At 44.9% G+C, this 17,717-nt stretch overlaps 3 protein-coding genes across 3 annotated transcripts in view; 1 reads left to right on the plus strand and 2 right to left on the minus strand.

Annotated features, from left to right (window-relative positions):
* Window positions 1-2,065: 2,065 nt before the first annotated feature.
* LOC146584190 (torsin-1B-like) lies at window positions 2,066-6,832 on the minus strand. The gene is made up of 5 exons (XM_085325219.1): window positions 6,628-6,832; window positions 6,253-6,518; window positions 5,304-5,479; window positions 4,553-4,680; window positions 2,066-4,153 (listed from the first exon to the last, which is right to left on the minus strand). Exons 1-5 carry the CDS (start codon window positions 6,806-6,808, stop codon window positions 3,876-3,878), a joined length of 1,029 nt encoding a protein of 342 aa, XP_085181345.1. The 5' UTR covers window positions 6,809-6,832; the 3' UTR covers window positions 2,066-3,875.
* Window positions 6,833-7,778: 946 nt separating this feature from the next.
* On the minus strand, window positions 7,779-12,003 carry LOC146584191 (torsin-1A-like). The gene is made up of 5 exons (XM_085325280.1): window positions 11,770-12,003; window positions 10,319-10,587; window positions 10,058-10,233; window positions 8,942-9,069; window positions 7,779-8,808 (listed from the first exon to the last, which is right to left on the minus strand). The coding sequence occupies exons 1-5, from the start codon at window positions 11,954-11,956 to the stop codon at window positions 8,564-8,566; spliced, it is 1,005 nt and encodes a 334-aa protein (XP_085181406.1). The 5' UTR covers window positions 11,957-12,003; the 3' UTR covers window positions 7,779-8,563.
* Window positions 9,437-17,717, plus strand: part of PTGES (prostaglandin E synthase) — a 27,151-nt gene continuing 18,870 nt past the window's right edge. Inside the window, exon 1 of the mRNA XM_085325283.1 lies at window positions 9,437-9,613. The gene's annotated coding sequence lies outside the window, so the exon portion shown is untranslated. The remainder of the gene's footprint in view (window positions 9,614-17,717) is intronic.

Consider the following 17,717-nt stretch of genomic DNA (forward strand, 5'->3'; position numbering starts at 1 on the left):
TTTTTTTTTTCATTCCAGTTTCTATTCAAAATAAATGTTTCTCACTGCTAGTGTGTTTCTTAACTACCTTATGTTTATTTGCATTGAGTGATTTGATGCTAATTTTGCATAARCTTACCTGTTGAGGAGGAGCATACTACCTTTTTGGCTGTTCAGCTGTGCTTGAGCACAGATCTTTCCCTTTTTGGATGCAGAGGGAATAGATAGGGAGAGGAGATGTGATTCTTTGTTACTGGGTGAAAGGGAGATAGTTAGAGTTTGTAGTGGAAACTGCATTTCTTAGGCATTGGTACTAATTATATTTGCATGCTTTTTGCAGAGGAGGACTTCAGCATAATCTAGCTTTAGATGTGCTCATTTGAACAGTGTTATAAAAATGAATTTGCCTTATAGAGAGTAGGTAACACCTTGTTTATTGTCTCCTCTCACCATGATACCACTGTCTAAATGGTAACTGAAAATAGTGTAGTCTGTGATTTAAGCTGCACTTGTTTCTAGTAGCAGCATCTTTAACTATTCTCTGCAGGAGAAAACTGGGCCAGTAAGAAGGGTAAGCGTCCAGTTCTGTTCTGAAGCTGTATAATATACTAATATATTCCTAGTACTTGTCAGCAAAGGAGTGCTTTGAACTTCCTTATTTAATGGTTTCTTTGACGTACTCATTCAAGTGAATGACTTGCTATAACTGAATAATGGAAAAATGCAGACATGAAAAAAAGCTTTTACTACTCTCAGATAAYTTATCAAAAGACACAGTTCAACAAAGCAGTATTGTGACTCTTCCAGCGTTAAACACACTGTTAGTTCTGCTTTACATGCCACTGCACTATCCATACTAGCAAATATTCAGAAGAGGACATAGGAGTGATGGACAAAGACCGAAAGCTGCCTTGCTGCTGAATCTCTTCTGTTCCTGAAAACAGCAGACCTGGCTAAGAACATTTCCAGCATCTGGGTAAAAGGAGTAGGTGTGCTTGAAGTCACTCCAACATTCGATCCTGCAGTTCTCTCCCCTCTTTAGACTGTATGGTTTCAGAAGTTAAGGTCCTGATTGTCTCCTCCYTGCTGTGACTGGATAGCTTTGGCCATTACTTTTTAACACTTTGTTTGAAACTGAAGTGGACAACTTCAGGGAAAATGTCAAATAGGGAAAGGTCTAAGCCCTAGAGAAACAGTTCATTGGCTGGTGAGAGTAGCTGAGCTGTTAGTGAGGCTGACTTTTTTGTTTGTTTTTGCCAAAGTCCACTACAARGAACTGCTGCTTTAATTCAAGGTTTTCTATAGGGTAGGTGCTCAGCTCTCTTGCTGTGCTCATAAATGATAAACTGTCGATAAAATGCAAGTTGACCTGAGCCCCTTTGTCAGAAGTGTTACTGTCTTGAGGGAGAGGCCATCTGCCTCTAAAGACTCATCTGTTTGACAAGGCCAACACCCAAGTTGTTGTGCATACAGAATGGTGCAGACCCAGAGCTCAGCTTCTGGGGCAAGTCCTGCTGAATAAAACCACTTATGGTTCTAATACACACCCCTTAATGAATTTCTTTGTGCATCATTAGAAACAGCATAATGTGGTCTGCARCAACACAAACACTTACCTGCTCAGGGAGGTGCAAGCTGATGCCAGCAGCTCTAACCATACTGGAATTAAGGTGCAGTTTACACAACGGGTATTTTTGAGTACCAGGGAGGTTGTAGATGATCCAGCTGGTAGAGAGATGATGAAAGCCAGAGGCAAGGCAAAAAAAACTGTCTTGAATACCAACTTTCCTGACAGAGCACAGAAGGGAAATAGTTGAACAAGCTACCTGAGATTTATTGGCCTGGCCGTAATGATAAAGCAGAACATACAGAAGCTAAGGTTTTTCCATAGGTGCTTATTTTATACATGCACTGAATTTCAGTAGTTAAATAATTGTGGTTTTGGATGACTTGTCAGGTTTTAATCTGCTTATCTTAACTATTATGAACAAATTTTTAAGAATAAGGAAACTTAAAACTGCAAGGTTGCTGGGCTGGAAACTGCATCGAGTACTTTCCTGTAGCTGATAATGACTCAAGCAAGAGAGAAGAGTGACAATATTTATTCCAACTGCAACACAGTAGTAATATGTAGTGGTTTTAGATTGCACAAGTGTTTTGCATTCAGAGTAACTGAAGCTAGTTGCAGCATTTACACCCATGAACATCATTAATAGGCAAAACATTATGTATGAAAAGCAACAGTCCAACATCCCAAGGTTAACAGCTAGTTAGCATTTGGCTCTAGAGATTGCATCAGTGTGAACAGTTGCTGACATCTGACAGACATCTGACAGACTCCACAAAGCTGTAAAAGAAAACTGACACTGTTAACTTAGAGGTTAATGTAAGTATTAAGCTCTCAGTTGTAGTTTGCAGYAGTGTTGAGACCTGTAAGTTCTGCATCGCTTCTTAAAACAAGAATGGAATTTAAGTGAGTTGATTCTGCAGCACAAAAATAGCCTACTCCCTCAAGTCAGTTTAAGTCACATTACCATCTACCTGTATAAGTGAGAGGCACTTCTATCTTGCACTAAGATATCTGGTCCACAAATGATGGATAAGAGTTAAAGCTTGCCACATCCGAAGTGGGTACCTTGCCAAGGGAATTGAGTTTATTTTTTCCTAGTTTCCTAAACTTCCAAATTCCAATTTCACAGCTTGCCCAAGGGGTAAGATGTCACTCACCTTGCCAAACAGCCCTCCTTAACTTTAAAAGCTAAAGCTGTAGTAGTAGCTGTACCTGTCTAGTGAGGTATGGGAATGTTGCTCTGTGATCCAATTTTCCATACTCCCTTCTCTATGATTCTCTAGGAAGGGCTTTGTTTTTCTATTGCTTACACTATTCAAAAAAATTACCTCTGCCATGAAAGTGTCTTCCAGCAAGATGAGAGCAGGATTACCCATTCCTGGTCTATTGGGTGTAGTTGGGATGGACTGTTAAAGATCTGGTAGACTTCAGGTCCAGCAGCCTGCAGGCAGATTAACCTGACAGGTTCTAACAGTCACATCCTTGTGAAAGATTTCCTGCTGAAGAACACAGTGATCTAGTATGTTTTAACAGTCTAATCCCCCAACTGATTCCCTGTGCTCAGGGAGACTAACCTCCTAGAGTTACACACAAAAGCACTTAGGCCCCTTAGTTACAAAAATAGAGAGAGAAAAGATCACAATTTCTTTTCCTCCAAAAGAAGTAGAGGGGCAATTACTTTCTCCTTTTTTCTGCTGTTTAGTAACAGATATCCCTGAGCTCATCATGACTTCCCACATCACTGAAGGAGATAATGTGATGCCAGTCAGACATGCACTGTAATTCTGGCCTTCTGTCCCCAAATAGCTGACTCCACAATAGCACCTTCTAGCATGCCAGCTTCTTACTGGCAATGCATCAAGGAATTTACTCTTGCAGACACTGTTGTAGGCCTAAATATGCCACACCACCTTTGATTTCACTGGCCCATGAACTAGACCCTCCACATACAAGGAAGGGAGTATAGCTGCCTGGAAGAATTCCTTTGTTTTACTCCTTTGCTCTAGTCTAGACTTTCTGTGGAAGAAAAATGAAACATTTAATAATCCTTGCACTTAGGAGAATAAAGTGGGAGAGAGTGTATCCAGCCTTACATATATATATTTCGCTCAGAAGCTTTCTRTGAGGAGTGGGCAGGAAGGCAATATTTGGATACCTGCCAGTTCAGAGATGAGCAATGGGATTTCAAGTTAAAAATAATAATAAAATAAGCCCACACAACTCTCTCTGGGATTTTCACCATACTCCCTGCAGCAGTAAAAAGCTTAAATGCAAAATATACAAATTGCAAAAAGCTTTGAAAGTGCTCTGGAGAGGTGAAGGCTAATCAACTCTCAGCCTTTGTATCTCTCATCACAGTGTCCCAGTGAAAATTCAGCTTGGCCTGTACAGTCTTGCAGCCTTTATCAGAGTAGATTTTCTCCTCTTTTGGGAAGAAGGTCATCTCATCAATCACCACTTCAACAATGTTTTCATTGACAGCATGGCCATGGGATATCATTTCAGCCCTGATGCACATCTTCACGTGCTTGTGCTCCAGGGGCAGGAAAGGAACAAAGTAGTCAATGAGGTTTCTGTCAATGAGACTGCTGTGCCACAGACCACCTGGAGGAATTGGGAGAGGTGGAGGGAGGAAATAAGTAAGTTTCTCTGGAATCAGGACTACAAAAGGTAAGGTCTGCAGGACACTGAATTCATAAAGCAGATCACCTCAACTGCTGGCCAAGGAAGCAAGGAGTGCCAGTCAGCTGGATGGATCAGGGATCATACCTTGCATTTGTCACTGCTACCCTTTAGCATGCCTGCAGAGCCAGTTCTGCACTGTTGTGGAGACATGGCACTGGAGCAAAGGGACTGAGGAGAATGGGCCAGGGCATTGTTGTACAAAGTTCATAGATGCAGGAAGCAGAGCAAACTCAAGGCACTTTGAGGTACAGACTCTGAAGATTAACCCTGCATTTATTAAGTCAAGGAATTCAATACTTTGGGGGGAAACTGACTTACTGTTCTTGTTATTGAAGACTCCTACAGAAAGCACTGGCTCCAGGTCTTTCAGCTGAATCTCTTCCCTCTGCTTTCCACTCCTCCAGAAGTCAAGAGCCACTTTATTAATTAAATTTGCACCTGCATTGCTATTCATGAAAGAATGTTACAACAGTGAATTGAGACAGACTGAGCAAGGGTTTCTTTTTAATTGATTACATGTATTGCTTATCTTCTTGAAGACAAATCACCAAAACAGAAACTCTTAACCCAAAGCTTATGGCAAGGCTCCAATTCTTATGAATTGCCATCAGTGCAACTGTCCCAGAGAACTTTCCCAAAATCTGAACTCTCATATGATCTGTACTCTGGGCCAGTCTCACAGTCTTAGCACACTGCAGCTCTCTGCTGCACTGCATCAGACTTGCTCCACTATAGCCACAAGCCCACCCATTCAAGGGCTCACAGTACTCCCCTCTATGTTTATAGTCGGGGTCTTTGCTCTGGAGCAGTTCTTCTGGTGTACTTTGAATCAGGTCTCATAGGAACATCATTGCTAGGGGGTTAGGTTTAGCTCCGCTGGTTAGAGCGTGGTGCTAATAATGCCAAGGTTGCRGGTTCAATCCCCGTATGGGCCACTCATTTGAGGGTTGGACTAGATGATCTGCAGAGGTCCCTTGCAACCTTACCAATCCTGTGATTCTATGATTGTCATCATATACATACAGATTTATTTCAGTGGCTTGAAACAACTGAAAAAAGTGCTACAGACCTGAGGAAAATGAAGACAGCTTTTCTGTAAGACACCCCATTAACCTGCTCATAATAATCTAAGAATGGCTTGATGGCATCAATGAGGCCTGGGTGCAATTTGTCCATCTCATCAAAAATGAAGACAGAGTGGGGACAGACACTGACATTGCCCTGGATCCATTTCTGCAGCTGCTCCTGCAAAAAAAAAAAAGAGGTCAAGAACACTGAAAAACTCTGTCTTTGGGGGATTTACTGCAGGAGGTTTGTATGTAACAGACTGTGAGGACTCCCTTTCAGTGGTGTCACGTGCTCACTGGTTATATTCTTCTTCCTCTAAAGAGAGGGCCATAAACATTGTGATCGCTTTAACATGTGGCACTGAATTTACCCATGAATTCTCTTTCTGTGACTTTGTCTTTCTCCTTGGTGAACGGATAAGACATGAAAACCAGATGGAGACAGGAGATGAGAAAGACTTTTTTTTTWAAAAAAATCACTGTTTCTTCCTTCATACAAACCCCCAATCTACCAACACATCAGACACTAAAATACAAAAATTAGAAATCTGCTTCCTAGGAATAAAATCACTAAAAAAAAAATCACTCAGCTCAGTTACACCTTCCCGTTGCTTAGCTTCAAAGCAGAGTTTCTTTCCTAACAGCGAGCATCACAGAAATCAGCAGATGGCACCAGTGAGAGTTAAGTGCTCGGAAAACCCACTCTTGCTTTTGATTTCTTGGCATTTCGGGGCATCGCTGTTGCACTTTGTGAACACGCAGGCACCGGTTCAACCACCATCTCGGGAGCTTGGCACCACTTCTGGAAATAACGCGGTTGTGCGTACAGCTGCGGCGCTCTAGCCTGGAGGCATCTGGGGAGCTTCTGCAACACGCTCAGTGGTTCCCCCCACCTCCCAAAACCGGCTCCTACACCCCCCCCCCGGGAGGGTAGGGGGGTTCCCGGGTTACCTGGTAGAGCTTGACCTGGTGCTGGTGCGGGAAGTGCAGCGTGGCCAGGAAGAGGTGGACGAACTTGCTGCGCAGCCCGGCGGGGTGCAGGTGCTCGGCGATGATCTGGCTCAGGAGGTTCTTGCCGGTGCCGCCCCAGCCGTGCAGCGACAGCGCCAGCGGCTTCTTGGGGCTGCGGTTGCGGCTGAAGCCCGCCACCGCCTTCAGCACCACCTCCTTGGCCAGGTGCTGCCCGAAGAGCCGCGCGTCCAGCTGCGCCCTCAGCGCTGCGGGCAGAGGCGCGAGCTCAGCGCGGCCCCGCCCGCGACGGGCGGCCGTTAACGGCCGGCGGTTACCGCGCTCGGCGCGGCCCCTCCCCCCCTCCGCGCGCGGTACCGGTGGCGTTGAGGCGGTGCCCGTCGCCGGGGCAGCACTCCACGTAGCTGCAGTAGAAGCTGGGGTAGGAGAGGTAACCGGTGAGCGCCGAGGCGGCGCCGATGGCGATGCCCACGCTCAGGGGTTCCAGCGCCGCCAGCCCCGGCAGCAGCAGCCACAGCAGCGCCGGCGCCCGCGGCATGGCGGCTCCCGCGGCCCCGCCCTGCCGCCATCTTGGGGCGGGCGGCCCCGCCCTGGCCCCGCCCCCGCCGCCATCTTTGAGCGGGGCCGGGAGCGCCGGCGCCGGCCTCGCCTTCCGCTGATGACGTCGAGGGGCTGTGACGTGATGGTGATGGGATGACGTCAGCGTGATGCCGTTATCTTAGCTGTCTGCCTGGGGTAGTGAGGTGGTAAGGCACCGGGGAGGCCCACCGTGGGTAGAGGGGAGGCGGCTGCTCTGCCACACAGCTGTGTCCTCTGTGCCCTGCTCCCTGTGGGAGCAAGCCAGGCCCGTTCTCCGCACCGCACCTCGAGCCCCTCAGAGCAAGCCAGGCCCTGTCCTCTGTGCCCTGCTCCYTGTSGGAGCAAGCCAGGCCCGTTCTCCACACCGCACCTCGAGCCCCTCAGAGCAAGCCAGGCCCTGTCCTCTGTGCCCTGCTCCYTGTSGGAGCAAGCCAGGCCCGTTCTCCACACCGCACCTCGAGCCCCTCAGAGCAAGCCAGGCCCTGTCCTCTGTGCCCTGCTCCCTGTTAGAGCGAGCCAGGCCCCATCTTCTGTGCCTCAGTCCTCACATCATTCCCCCACCAGAGAAACGCAGGGCCTGTCCTTGGCACCTTTGTGCAGGCATTCGGTGTCCATCCCTCCCGTCCACCACAGCAGGAGGATCCTAGAGGATAACGATGCTAACACCTTTCCTCAGCCTGTGTCACAAGACTGTGAACCTTTTCCCTTTTTTTGACCAGCACACCTGGGAGTGATGCATCAGCATAGCAACCTGAAGTGTGCAATCAGACACAAGGGACCGCTGATGATGGTTGCATTAGACAGAGAGCAAACCACAGAGCGGTTACGATGAGTGCAGTACTCTGAAACATCCAAAAGAAGTGCTATCCTAGAAAGAGCTTGCTGGATCTTTTATTTTTAAAATACTGTCTCTCAGAAAGGTGGGTGTTCACAGAGAGGCATTTCCCTGACTGTGTGTCACAGCAGGTGATTGTAATAGAAGGAGGCTGTATAACAGTCAAAATGAACCAACGTTGATGCCTAGATATCAAGAGAAATAGTGTTGAGATATGAGGGGTTTCTCTGCATCCCTTTCATTTACTGGTCAGAGGCAATGGCACACAGTGTTCTCTGATGCAAACAGCTCAGGTAGTGTGGGATAACTAGGTACATCAAGGTGAAGCACTGGTGCCTAGTAGAGAAAACGCTGAACTAGGACCACTGCCTCTGACCAAGGCCTGTTGGATGAGTTGTGCTTCAGTTTCCATACCTGTAAAGCAGGAACGGTGTTCCAGATCTCCTTTGTGATTTCTTTGAGATAGATGGGAGAAAATCGGTTTAAAACAAAGCAGATCTGATTACTGAGAATGATTATTTATGAATAGATCTTACTAATTAGGGCAGAGCTAGGACTTAAGGTACAAGTAGTCTTGCAACAGAAGTAGGAAGTTGTCCCTTTGAAAATACTTTTGTCCGAGAGCGTTTCTAGGGCAAGAAGAGCAAATCTCGTAACTCAAGTATGTCCCTCTTCTGCTTACTCTGTACCACCATTGTAACATTGTCCTATATATTTATTTAAGAGCTCTTGAATAAGACTGCCTCTGATATACAAGAGGCTAAATACCTTCAGGGAAGAATGCGTAGACTGAACTGCAAGGAGGGGAAAGGGAGTTATTGTTTCTTCCATCTGCTGTATTCTTGTAGCAAGAACACAAGGCATTTGGCTTTGTAATGTCTAGATGCTCAGAGTCACTCTGGAGGCCACAGTCTTGCAGCCTTTGCTAGAGTAGAGTCTTTCTTTGCTGGGGTAGTCAGTCATTGCCAAGGCAATCTCTGTCATGAGGTCTTCATCCTCATGGTGGCCTTGTAAGCGGAGCTCCTCCCGGACACACTCTCTCACATGTTTATATTCAAGAGGAAGGAAAGGAATGAAATAGTCAATCAGGTTCTTTTGGATCAGTTGACTCTGGAAAAAACCACCTATGAGAGAGAATGGAGGGCTTTACTGTTGAGAAGTGTGGAGGCCAGTGTGTCTCTGTGCACTTCYGTGGTCAGGCTACAGGAGACACTGCACATCAGCAGTCTTGAGATCTGGGAACCCAGAGATACTCACTGTTCATGTTGCTGAAAATTTCCTCAGGTATCAGAGACTGCAGCTCCTTTAGAGAAATTTCTTCTCTTCTTTTCTGCCTTCTCCAGTGATCAAGAGCAATCTCTGTTATCTTATCTCCTCCCGCATTGCTGTGAGGAAAGCAATTCATTGGATCATTAGAACTGTGCCTTTGCCATCTTTATTACTTGTCTGAGCAATGATTTAAGTTGTTCTGTGTGATTCTGCACTAGAATAGAGGTGGCACACTCATACAGATGGGTGTTGCTCAGAGGTGGCAAGTGACAAGGACCACACTGTCTTCCAGATGAAAGCGGAGTCAGATGGGTGAGCACTCCTCTGGGATGGTGGTTTATACTACTGAATCTGACTTTTCAGCAGAGTGGGAGGATTGGTCATACTATCAGGTGTCACTGAAAGGCTCTCTAACAAGCTGTTAGTCAGCTTGTTAATTACTACCTTGTGTTGAAACAGGTTGTGTTTGTGTTTGTAGGTCATGTGTTTGAACATAACAGCAAGTCAAGAGGTACACCAGCCTGAAGCTCAGGATTTGGACTTAAATCAGTCATGTGACATGGACATAGCTGGGGTGACCTTCAGCAAGCAGATTTTCCAGGAATAATACATGGAGGAATCATGCCTCCCTAATCTCTGTATGCAAGAAGCTTTCAATATGTGAGTCCTTTCCTCTCTGTGTGTATGGAGCTGATGAGCCTCCTTAGATGAGTCCCACCCATCCTATAAAGACCCATCTGCCTACTGCTCATGTTACAGAGTGGGATAAAACATATTTATTGACCATAGTGGAAGTTGGTGTGTCCAAGACTTTTGGAAGCCAACATGGATGCCTGTCCATATGCCATTCACTTGAGGAGAGGGAACCTGTTCAGCCCTAGGACAACTCACTTCTCCTTATGGTGTAGCGTAACTCAGATTTTCTGGCTGACATGACAGCTGGGCATGTTCATTGATAACATGCTGTAAAGACAGACAGCAAGGGACCTTGAGCTGTTCAGCCGTGCTTGCGGCCAGCTGCAAACCTATTAGCAATTGCTCCTCCATTTGCCCCTACTGATTCTGTGGAATTGTAATTCTTCTATGGCCTTTGGATTTCCTTACTTCAGGAAGAGGAAGATTGCCTTGCCGTAATAAACACCATCAATCTCTTCATGGTAGCCAAGGAATGGCATGATAGAGTCTATCAGGCCATGTGGCATCTGATCCATTTCAGAGAAGATAAAAAGGGACCTTGGACAGGCACTGACATTCCCCTGGATCCAATTCTGCAGCTGCTTCTGTAAGAAGAGGCAAAATTATCTGGGATTTACATTCACAATTGCAGATAACTTGTTTCAAAAAATAAGATAAAGTTGGAAATACCTTATACAGATGGACATGTGAAGCATGTGGGAAATGCAGTACTGTGCTGAAGTGGTGCACAAACCTCCTTCTTGGTATATTAAGCTGATAGAGGTTCTCTGCAATGATACTGCTGACAAATGATTTGCCTGTTCTTGTCCAGCCATGGAAGGACATCACCAAAGGCTTTCTGGGCCATTTGGAATAAACATTTGCACTCAGAGCTCTCAGAACTATTTGGACAGCAAGATGCTGGCCAAAGACTTTCCGCTCCAAATCCATCTTCAAAACTAAAGGAATGAGGGGAGAAAAGAGTCAGTAAATGCCATATTATTCTTCCTCCTTTTTTTTTTTTTTTTTTTTTTTTTTACTGCTGAATTACTAGTGGGGAGAACAAATATTCACTGCCTTCAGTCCATGGTGAGACTGTGAATCAGTAGAGAATCAAATTCACAGACTCTTGAATTACTCTTGAGGGCCTTTCTGAGAACCAAGCAGCTTGCAGGAGTTAGGCAGGAATCCTGGTAGAATTATAGCTACTGCCTCCTATAAAGACTTGGGATAGGCTGGATTGCATTTGCAGAGATATGTTCACTGCATGTTATAAGTTGTCATTAACTGGTTTTGTGGCATCTGACATTCCTCACATTTATAGAAAAGTGTGTTTTTGTTGTCACAGCATATCCTCTTATTATAAGTACTGCAACTGGTGTCTCAGTGGCTAAAATACTTCCAAGAAAACTGCCAGTTTGTAAGCGGCCAAATCCAGAGCTGATACTAAGTGATATATAAAGTAGCTGGAGGTACACAGGTCTCCAGCAGTTGAGGGTTTGTTTTGAAATCTGCAGCCCAGCCCTGAAATGAAACATTATTTGCAGTCCCATGACAAAGGGAAAGGGGATTTCCAGATGGCAAAATCGGGAATTTATGGTTAAAAGATTGTGTAACCTTTTCTCCATCATTTACTAGTTCCCTGCAGGCAGGGAATTGCCCAACTTCCCCTTTCGCTGAGAACTGTTTGATATTCAGCCTGTTCATCTCAAGGAAAAGCAGTATGTTTTGAATCTTAGAGTTCTGCTAATTGCTGCTCATCTGACATAGCATTACAAGCAGCCACTGATCGGGGTGTGGAATACCACTGGGATGTCCATCTCATGAAGACATGGGATTATTTCATTAGCTCTTAACCTTAAACTCTGCTCCAGACTTTTGCGTGCTTTTGCCATTATAAACCAAGACATCAGCATGGGAAATGCTCCAGTGCTTCAGTGACAACTATCGTACATGAATACACATAGAAAAAGCTCTTTTAGCCCTTGCCTTCTTGAGGTTCCATGGGCACTAACTATTACCTTTCCCAGAAACACTCTGAAGAAGACTGGCATTGAGAAGGAAGCCCTCATTCCCCAGGGAAGGACCACCAGCCAGTCCCTCCAATGACCTGGCTCATGATGCCCTTACCACTGCCTTACCTGAGAGGTTCAGTGTGTCCTTCATATTGCAGCACTCCAGGAGACTGCACTTGAGCCAGGAGTAAGGGGAGAGGAGCTGCCAAGCAACAGCAGCCCCTCCCATGAAGATCGAGGTGCTGAGAGGGTCCAGAGCTAGCATCAAAGTGGGTACGAAAATAAGGAATTCAGCAACATTCAGAAGCTTCATGGTGGGAACTGAATGCTCGTTTGGCTCAGCAGAAAAGGAAAGCAAAACAGAAAGATGCAGAATAACTTCCTGGAGTGTGTGGCTTCAGGCTATTCAAGCAGATGGAAGCCAGTTCTCCTGTAAACTAGGAATGTTACTGATTTAATGTTGAAAACAGAGTTATCACACTATTCCTTAAGAACAGAAATTATCATGAGCAGGGTGTTGCTGCATTGGTAGAGTTTTATCAGAACACCTCCCAGTTTTGAGGTGAACAAGACCAAAACCTCATTGTATCTTGAGCAAGGTACTAATCTGGTGATTAGCCAAGAACGTTGTTTTGGGCTTAGTTCCCAGTGGGCTGCACATCTAGCATCGCAGAGCCCAAAGATTTTTGTAGAAGTGGCTGGAGCTCTACATCTCACAGAACTGAATGATTCAAAAAGCTACTATTTAAAATCAAGTTTTCTTGGCTGATACTTTGTTCTGATGACTTTAGAGTGTGCCTTCTGCCCCCAGAAAAATGCCTTTGCGAAAGGGAAAGGACACTGAAATAGCCTTTGTTTTCTCAATGATTTTTTTTCTCTTTTAAATAACTTATTTTTTCTTAAAATCTGATTAGAAAGAACACTGACTGTACTGTTTAGTATTCAAGACATGTTCAAGGTTTTATGTCTCCCTTGAAACAATCGGTGCCTCTGAAGGGACATCCAGCTTTCTGAGTGCCCTGTGGTGCTTACTGCTGGAAAGTCCTGTTGTTGCCCATTTTGAACAGTTCTGTCTGTCAGCAGCCCTTTAGTCTTGAGTTTGGCATGGGTTAGGGTCTTGGCCCTTTACTCCAAGTAGTCTACCAAGATGAYTTGGTATGACTTGGATGACTGTAGTGGGGTGTCCTCAAAGCCCCCAGACTTTGGGGTGCCAAGGAGCTACACACTTGAGAAGTGGAGTTGCCAGGCTTTCAGGCTACAATCTCTCCCCGCATGCACAGAGGCCAGAGGAAGGAATTGGCAATAGTTGTTATGCAAGTTTCCATTTCGCCTGGGCTCTCTCAGTACTCTGTTGAAGTCAACTCAAATGTCGATATTTTCACAAAAGTGGTTAATTTTGCTGAAATAATGCTGTATTTTTTCCAGTCAACTGTTTTGTTGAGACACTGTATTTATCTTTGCTGAACACTAGATGGGGTATCAGCAAAAGGTTTTAGACTATAACAGAGTAGAGCAACTTTCACAAAAAAAAAAAAAAAAAAAAGAAAATAAAAAAAAAAAAAAAAAAAAAAAAAAAAAGGAAGTTCTGCCTGAGCATAATAAAAGAAAGAGGAGCACAGGTCTGAAAAACAAAAACAAAACAAAACAAAAAAAAAAGAACAAAAACAAAACAAAAAGATCCAGAGCTGACCATTTGTGTTATGAAATGTGCTTTGGGGGGATACCAGACAACCCAGCCCATATGGCTGCTCAGACTTCATGGGGGACAAGAGCTTCATGGGCAATTTTGGCGGGGTACCTAAGACCACCAAAGTAATCTTTTGGATGAAGATAGAGAGTTTGAATAAAGAAATGAGGCTATTTAGCTGCAACCTGTAGATTSTCTTGGCTGCACATCTGGATTAAGGGTGCAAGCAGGTTGCATTTCTCACCTCACAGACTTAAGCAGATGTTTCACCATCCATCAGGTAACATGAAGTTAGGTCCAGTGAACTGTAAAATGAATTGTCAGCTCTGAATCTCTAGGGTAAAGTGTGATTCTCTCTTGCAAAGAGTGAATTTGCTTCACAGTTTATGATTCAGCCTTTCTCCTTTCTCCTCAAATCACTCTGTTTTGGATCATTTTCTAACTGATAACATGAAGGGGATGATGGCATGTCTGTAGTAAATTCTTTGCTGTGATTCTATGTCTTTCTGTGAGATGCCACCAATCTGGAAGGGGTTGCATCTCCCAAAACAGGGATATGAAATGCACAGCAGCATGTTGGAAGCAACACAGAGAAGGAGAATTACTTCATCTGTGCATAGAAAATGGATAGGATGGGACTCATCTATAGATCTTTTCTTTTCCATATGGGAGGGAGGTGGCCTATATTTCCTATACAACAATAGGATATACGCTGCATAACAGGTACCAGATGGATATTTAAATAACCTTCACCTGCAACATATCATGCTGTTATCTCATTATCTCTTACAAGTTAAATGGGTTCAAGCTGGGCCTAGACATGGATGAGATGTCTAATAGCAGTGGTGAGGTTGACACTGATGGCAATTTCCTTGAACAGCTGTCTGGAAGCTCCAAGTGGAGCACAGACCCCTCAACATGCAGTCCTCAGTGCAATGTCTTGTTGCCTGTTGTGTTGTGCTGGTAAGACCATCAGCTCTGCCCCAGACTCACTGCCCTTTTGTGCCCTAGGTACGAAAGTGGCATACTGTCGTGTATTCCCACTGCCCACCCCGCTTCAGCTGGGGAGGTAGTGGCAGCTCAGCCAGCAGTGAGTCCTCTTCAATCAGCTGCCACAGGCTGAAGTTGCTGAAGATTCGTAGCTGAGAGGAAAAAACTTCAAAAAGCATTAATTGTGCAAAAGTTGATTTGGGGTATTGGTGACTTGCAGTGTTGATCAGAAGTGGAAGTACTGTGGTGGGAAAGTGAGGGTGCAGGAGAGGTAAGGGCAGAGGTGAATTACAGGCAGAGGGAAGGTAGAGGATGTAGGATGGGGGAGGGTGGTATGAGGTGGAGTATGTGAGTGATGTGCAGTGAGTAGGTAGGAGTAAAAGGGCTATTGTGATAGAGGAGGTGGTGATGGGGTGGGTGTGTTGCAAAGGGAGAGATCAGGAATGCAGAGGCAGAGCACTTAAGGCCAGGGATGTGGAGAGAAGAAAGTCCCAGATGGGAGCTTTACCTGGCCTTACTCTGACTTTGGTGTGTTGAAGTTTTCTGTCATCCACTCACAGATTGATCTGTTTTTTGCTGATTTAAAATCAGTGCTCTGTAGGCTCACAATTCCATGGCAGAGAGCCTGCAGAATTTGGGGTACAGCTGGTTAATATGGCTCCCTGATCACAAGGCAGCATGCCTGACAGTTCTGTCCTTGAGTTGGAGCTCCAAGACACCTAACATCTCCAGCCATGGGGCAATGTGCTAGGAATCTGTGTTTCAGCTCTGCCTTATGTCCRTAAAGTGCAAAAGATTTCCAGGTAGGAATTGTAGGGTCACGGGACCAATGTTTTTCCCAGAAAAGGTCTTAACTTTTGTGGGAGAATGCATAAGCTCCTCTGTATTTCTAAGTGCTTTATGAAAGTGGTTTGGTGACACGAGTGTCATGAGTAACAGGGATGAGATGCTGTACTGGCAAGAGGATCTCACAGAAGGTTTCTAACTGGAGCAATACCAAAAGTGGAAACCTCTGACTTTCCTGCACTCAGTTTAATTTCTACCTGAACACATCTGTCCATCACAGCTTCTCTCCCATCTTCAGCTGTGTCTAGACACCCTCTAGTGTGGAGTTTTTCTGAAAGGAGTGTGATTTATTTTTGACTTTTTGGAAGTTTTTTTTTTCCTTTCCCTGTATGTGTGGCTTGGGTTTGTTTTCCTTCCCTGCTTTAATTTCAGCATCATCTTTCAAGTGTTCCGCGTGTCTAAACACAGAGATGAGGCAGATACAGGAAAAAGGCTGTCACTCTGACGTACATTGGGATCTTTTAAGGGGAGGAATTGTGGTGGGCTTTCTCCAAATACAGAACCTGGCTGCACTCTAAGGATGACACTAAGCGCTGTGGGAAGGCTCTGACTCACTGGAATGCATTCATTGACCTTTCTGTAACGTGATGGTAGTAATAACACTAGACACCAAAATCTACGTTAATGTTGAGCAAACATTGTCTAATTCTAGCAACACCTAGGAAGTCAAGAGACTGTCATCGCTCTGTCACGGGTATGGAAATTGAGGTTTGGAGAAGGTGAAAGTTCATCTTAACATGGTAATTTATAGCAAAGGGATTAGCAACTCTAGTCTCTCTTTAAAATCTTTACTCAAGAATTTAAGCTACTTAAGATYTGGGTGGGTTTAAAAATCTTTGTCTGCAGTACAGAATCACAGAGTCACTTATAGCACTGTGTGTTCCAGTGCTGTGGGAGGAAGGATCATCTGACAGGGAAAAGAGATGGTTCAGCCTAGGGATTGGGTAAAGGGAAAAACATACACGCTTTCACACGTTAGGTGAAATAATTCCTTTGATCCTGTCTGATTTATCTGTGCAACTTTGATGTGCTTGCAGAGATGCKCTTTCTAGAAAATGCAGTTGAGAAGTCCTTTCCTACAACAACCTTACAGTCCTGTTGTCTGAGCTTGTAAAGCATTTGCACAGCAGAGTCTCATTGTGCCCAGTGTTGTGCAAGCAGGATGAGTAAACTAGTCCTAGAGACCTTATGCCTTTGGGTGCAATGGTGACCTGGACCAGAGCTTCACCTGGTCTATGCTGGTACAATACTGGCCTACCAAGGACAACATACAGCAGCTGAGAAAAGTTTATCAATGATAATTTTTGCTATTTGGCCACAGTGAATGCTGACAGTCTCTGCAAAGAGAGACAAATGTGATTTTTATTCAGGTATCAGGTGGTTTTCAACAGGTAGAGCTATACAGATAGGGTTGATAAAGAATGAAAAGAGAGGAGCCTCTCTTAATGCCATGCTGATCTATGGCACCAGTGAAGATGAGGGAAGCTGTTGACTCACATTTCTTGCCTCCTGTAAGAAACTCCTTGAAAACAAAGATTTTATAGATGAGTGCAGGGTGACAAGCTAACAGGGTACTTCCCTGCCCTTTATAGGATGAGACCTATTTCTGAAACTCCTGTTTGATCTTTCAGTCATACCCAACTCAATCAAGAAATGAGATAGATAGATGGAGAAGGACTCTCTCAGAACAAACACAAGGAGCTGTTTAAGTGCCACAGCAGGCAGATTGGCTCTGCTCCTCCTTAAAGCACTGTGTGCTTTACCTATTGTCCTCCAGAGAAAAAACACATGGAGGGAGGCAGTTCCCTGGCTTTAGAAAAACCAGGAAGTTTCTTTTCGCCTGAACAGGAGAAGCCATGGAAAGAGGCTTTGAGGGTACTGACTTTTTTTAATCTGTAGTTGGGTAATCTTAACATTTTTGGATGGATTTTCATGCCATAGACATACTCCTAAGTTTTGGCATTTTGGTGCCAGGAGTTAAGAGGTTCAGGTATAGCTTGGAGAAAGTTACTAGTAAGAGTTTGAGTACCAGTGCTTTAAGGAAAACAGGAGTGGGAAATGGGTATGCATCTGCAACCAGCATGTGTTGTGAGGCAGAATCGGACAGACGTGCTGGAAGTTGGAGACACAAGCACATGCGTGTATCTATGTATTAGCATGAATCCTTGTAGATTTGTAGGAGTGTGTAGGCAGGAGGCAGGTAATGCTAGAAGAGAACCCATGCCTTCCTGTCCTGTCTACCAAGCTGACCTGGAGAAAGTGCCTACTAGAGCTTGTACTGGTAGCTTTCAACACAGCCAGGCTGCATTTTCTCCAGCACAAGAGTTTAGAAGGCCTTTGTTGAACTCTGATTAGCTCAAATAGCTGTTTTGTGTGCTGGCTTGGAGGTCTCCTGGTGCACAGCAAGATGACAGAACAGCTCAAGCTCTAATAGTGTTACTCTGATCCAGGTGCAAATATACAATAGCTGCCTGTGGACCTTGCAAATCCATCCAGGTTGGTGACTGAGGGAAGCACCCACTGGGCAGGAACTGAACAAAGCAAAGCAGAG

The sequence above is a fragment of the Rhea americana genome, unplaced genomic scaffold (assembly GCF_003343005.1).
Source record: "Rhea americana isolate MKP2758 unplaced genomic scaffold, rheAme1 scaffold_97, whole genome shotgun sequence".
NCBI classification, from domain to species: Eukaryota; Metazoa; Chordata; class Aves; order Rheiformes; family Rheidae; genus Rhea; species Rhea americana.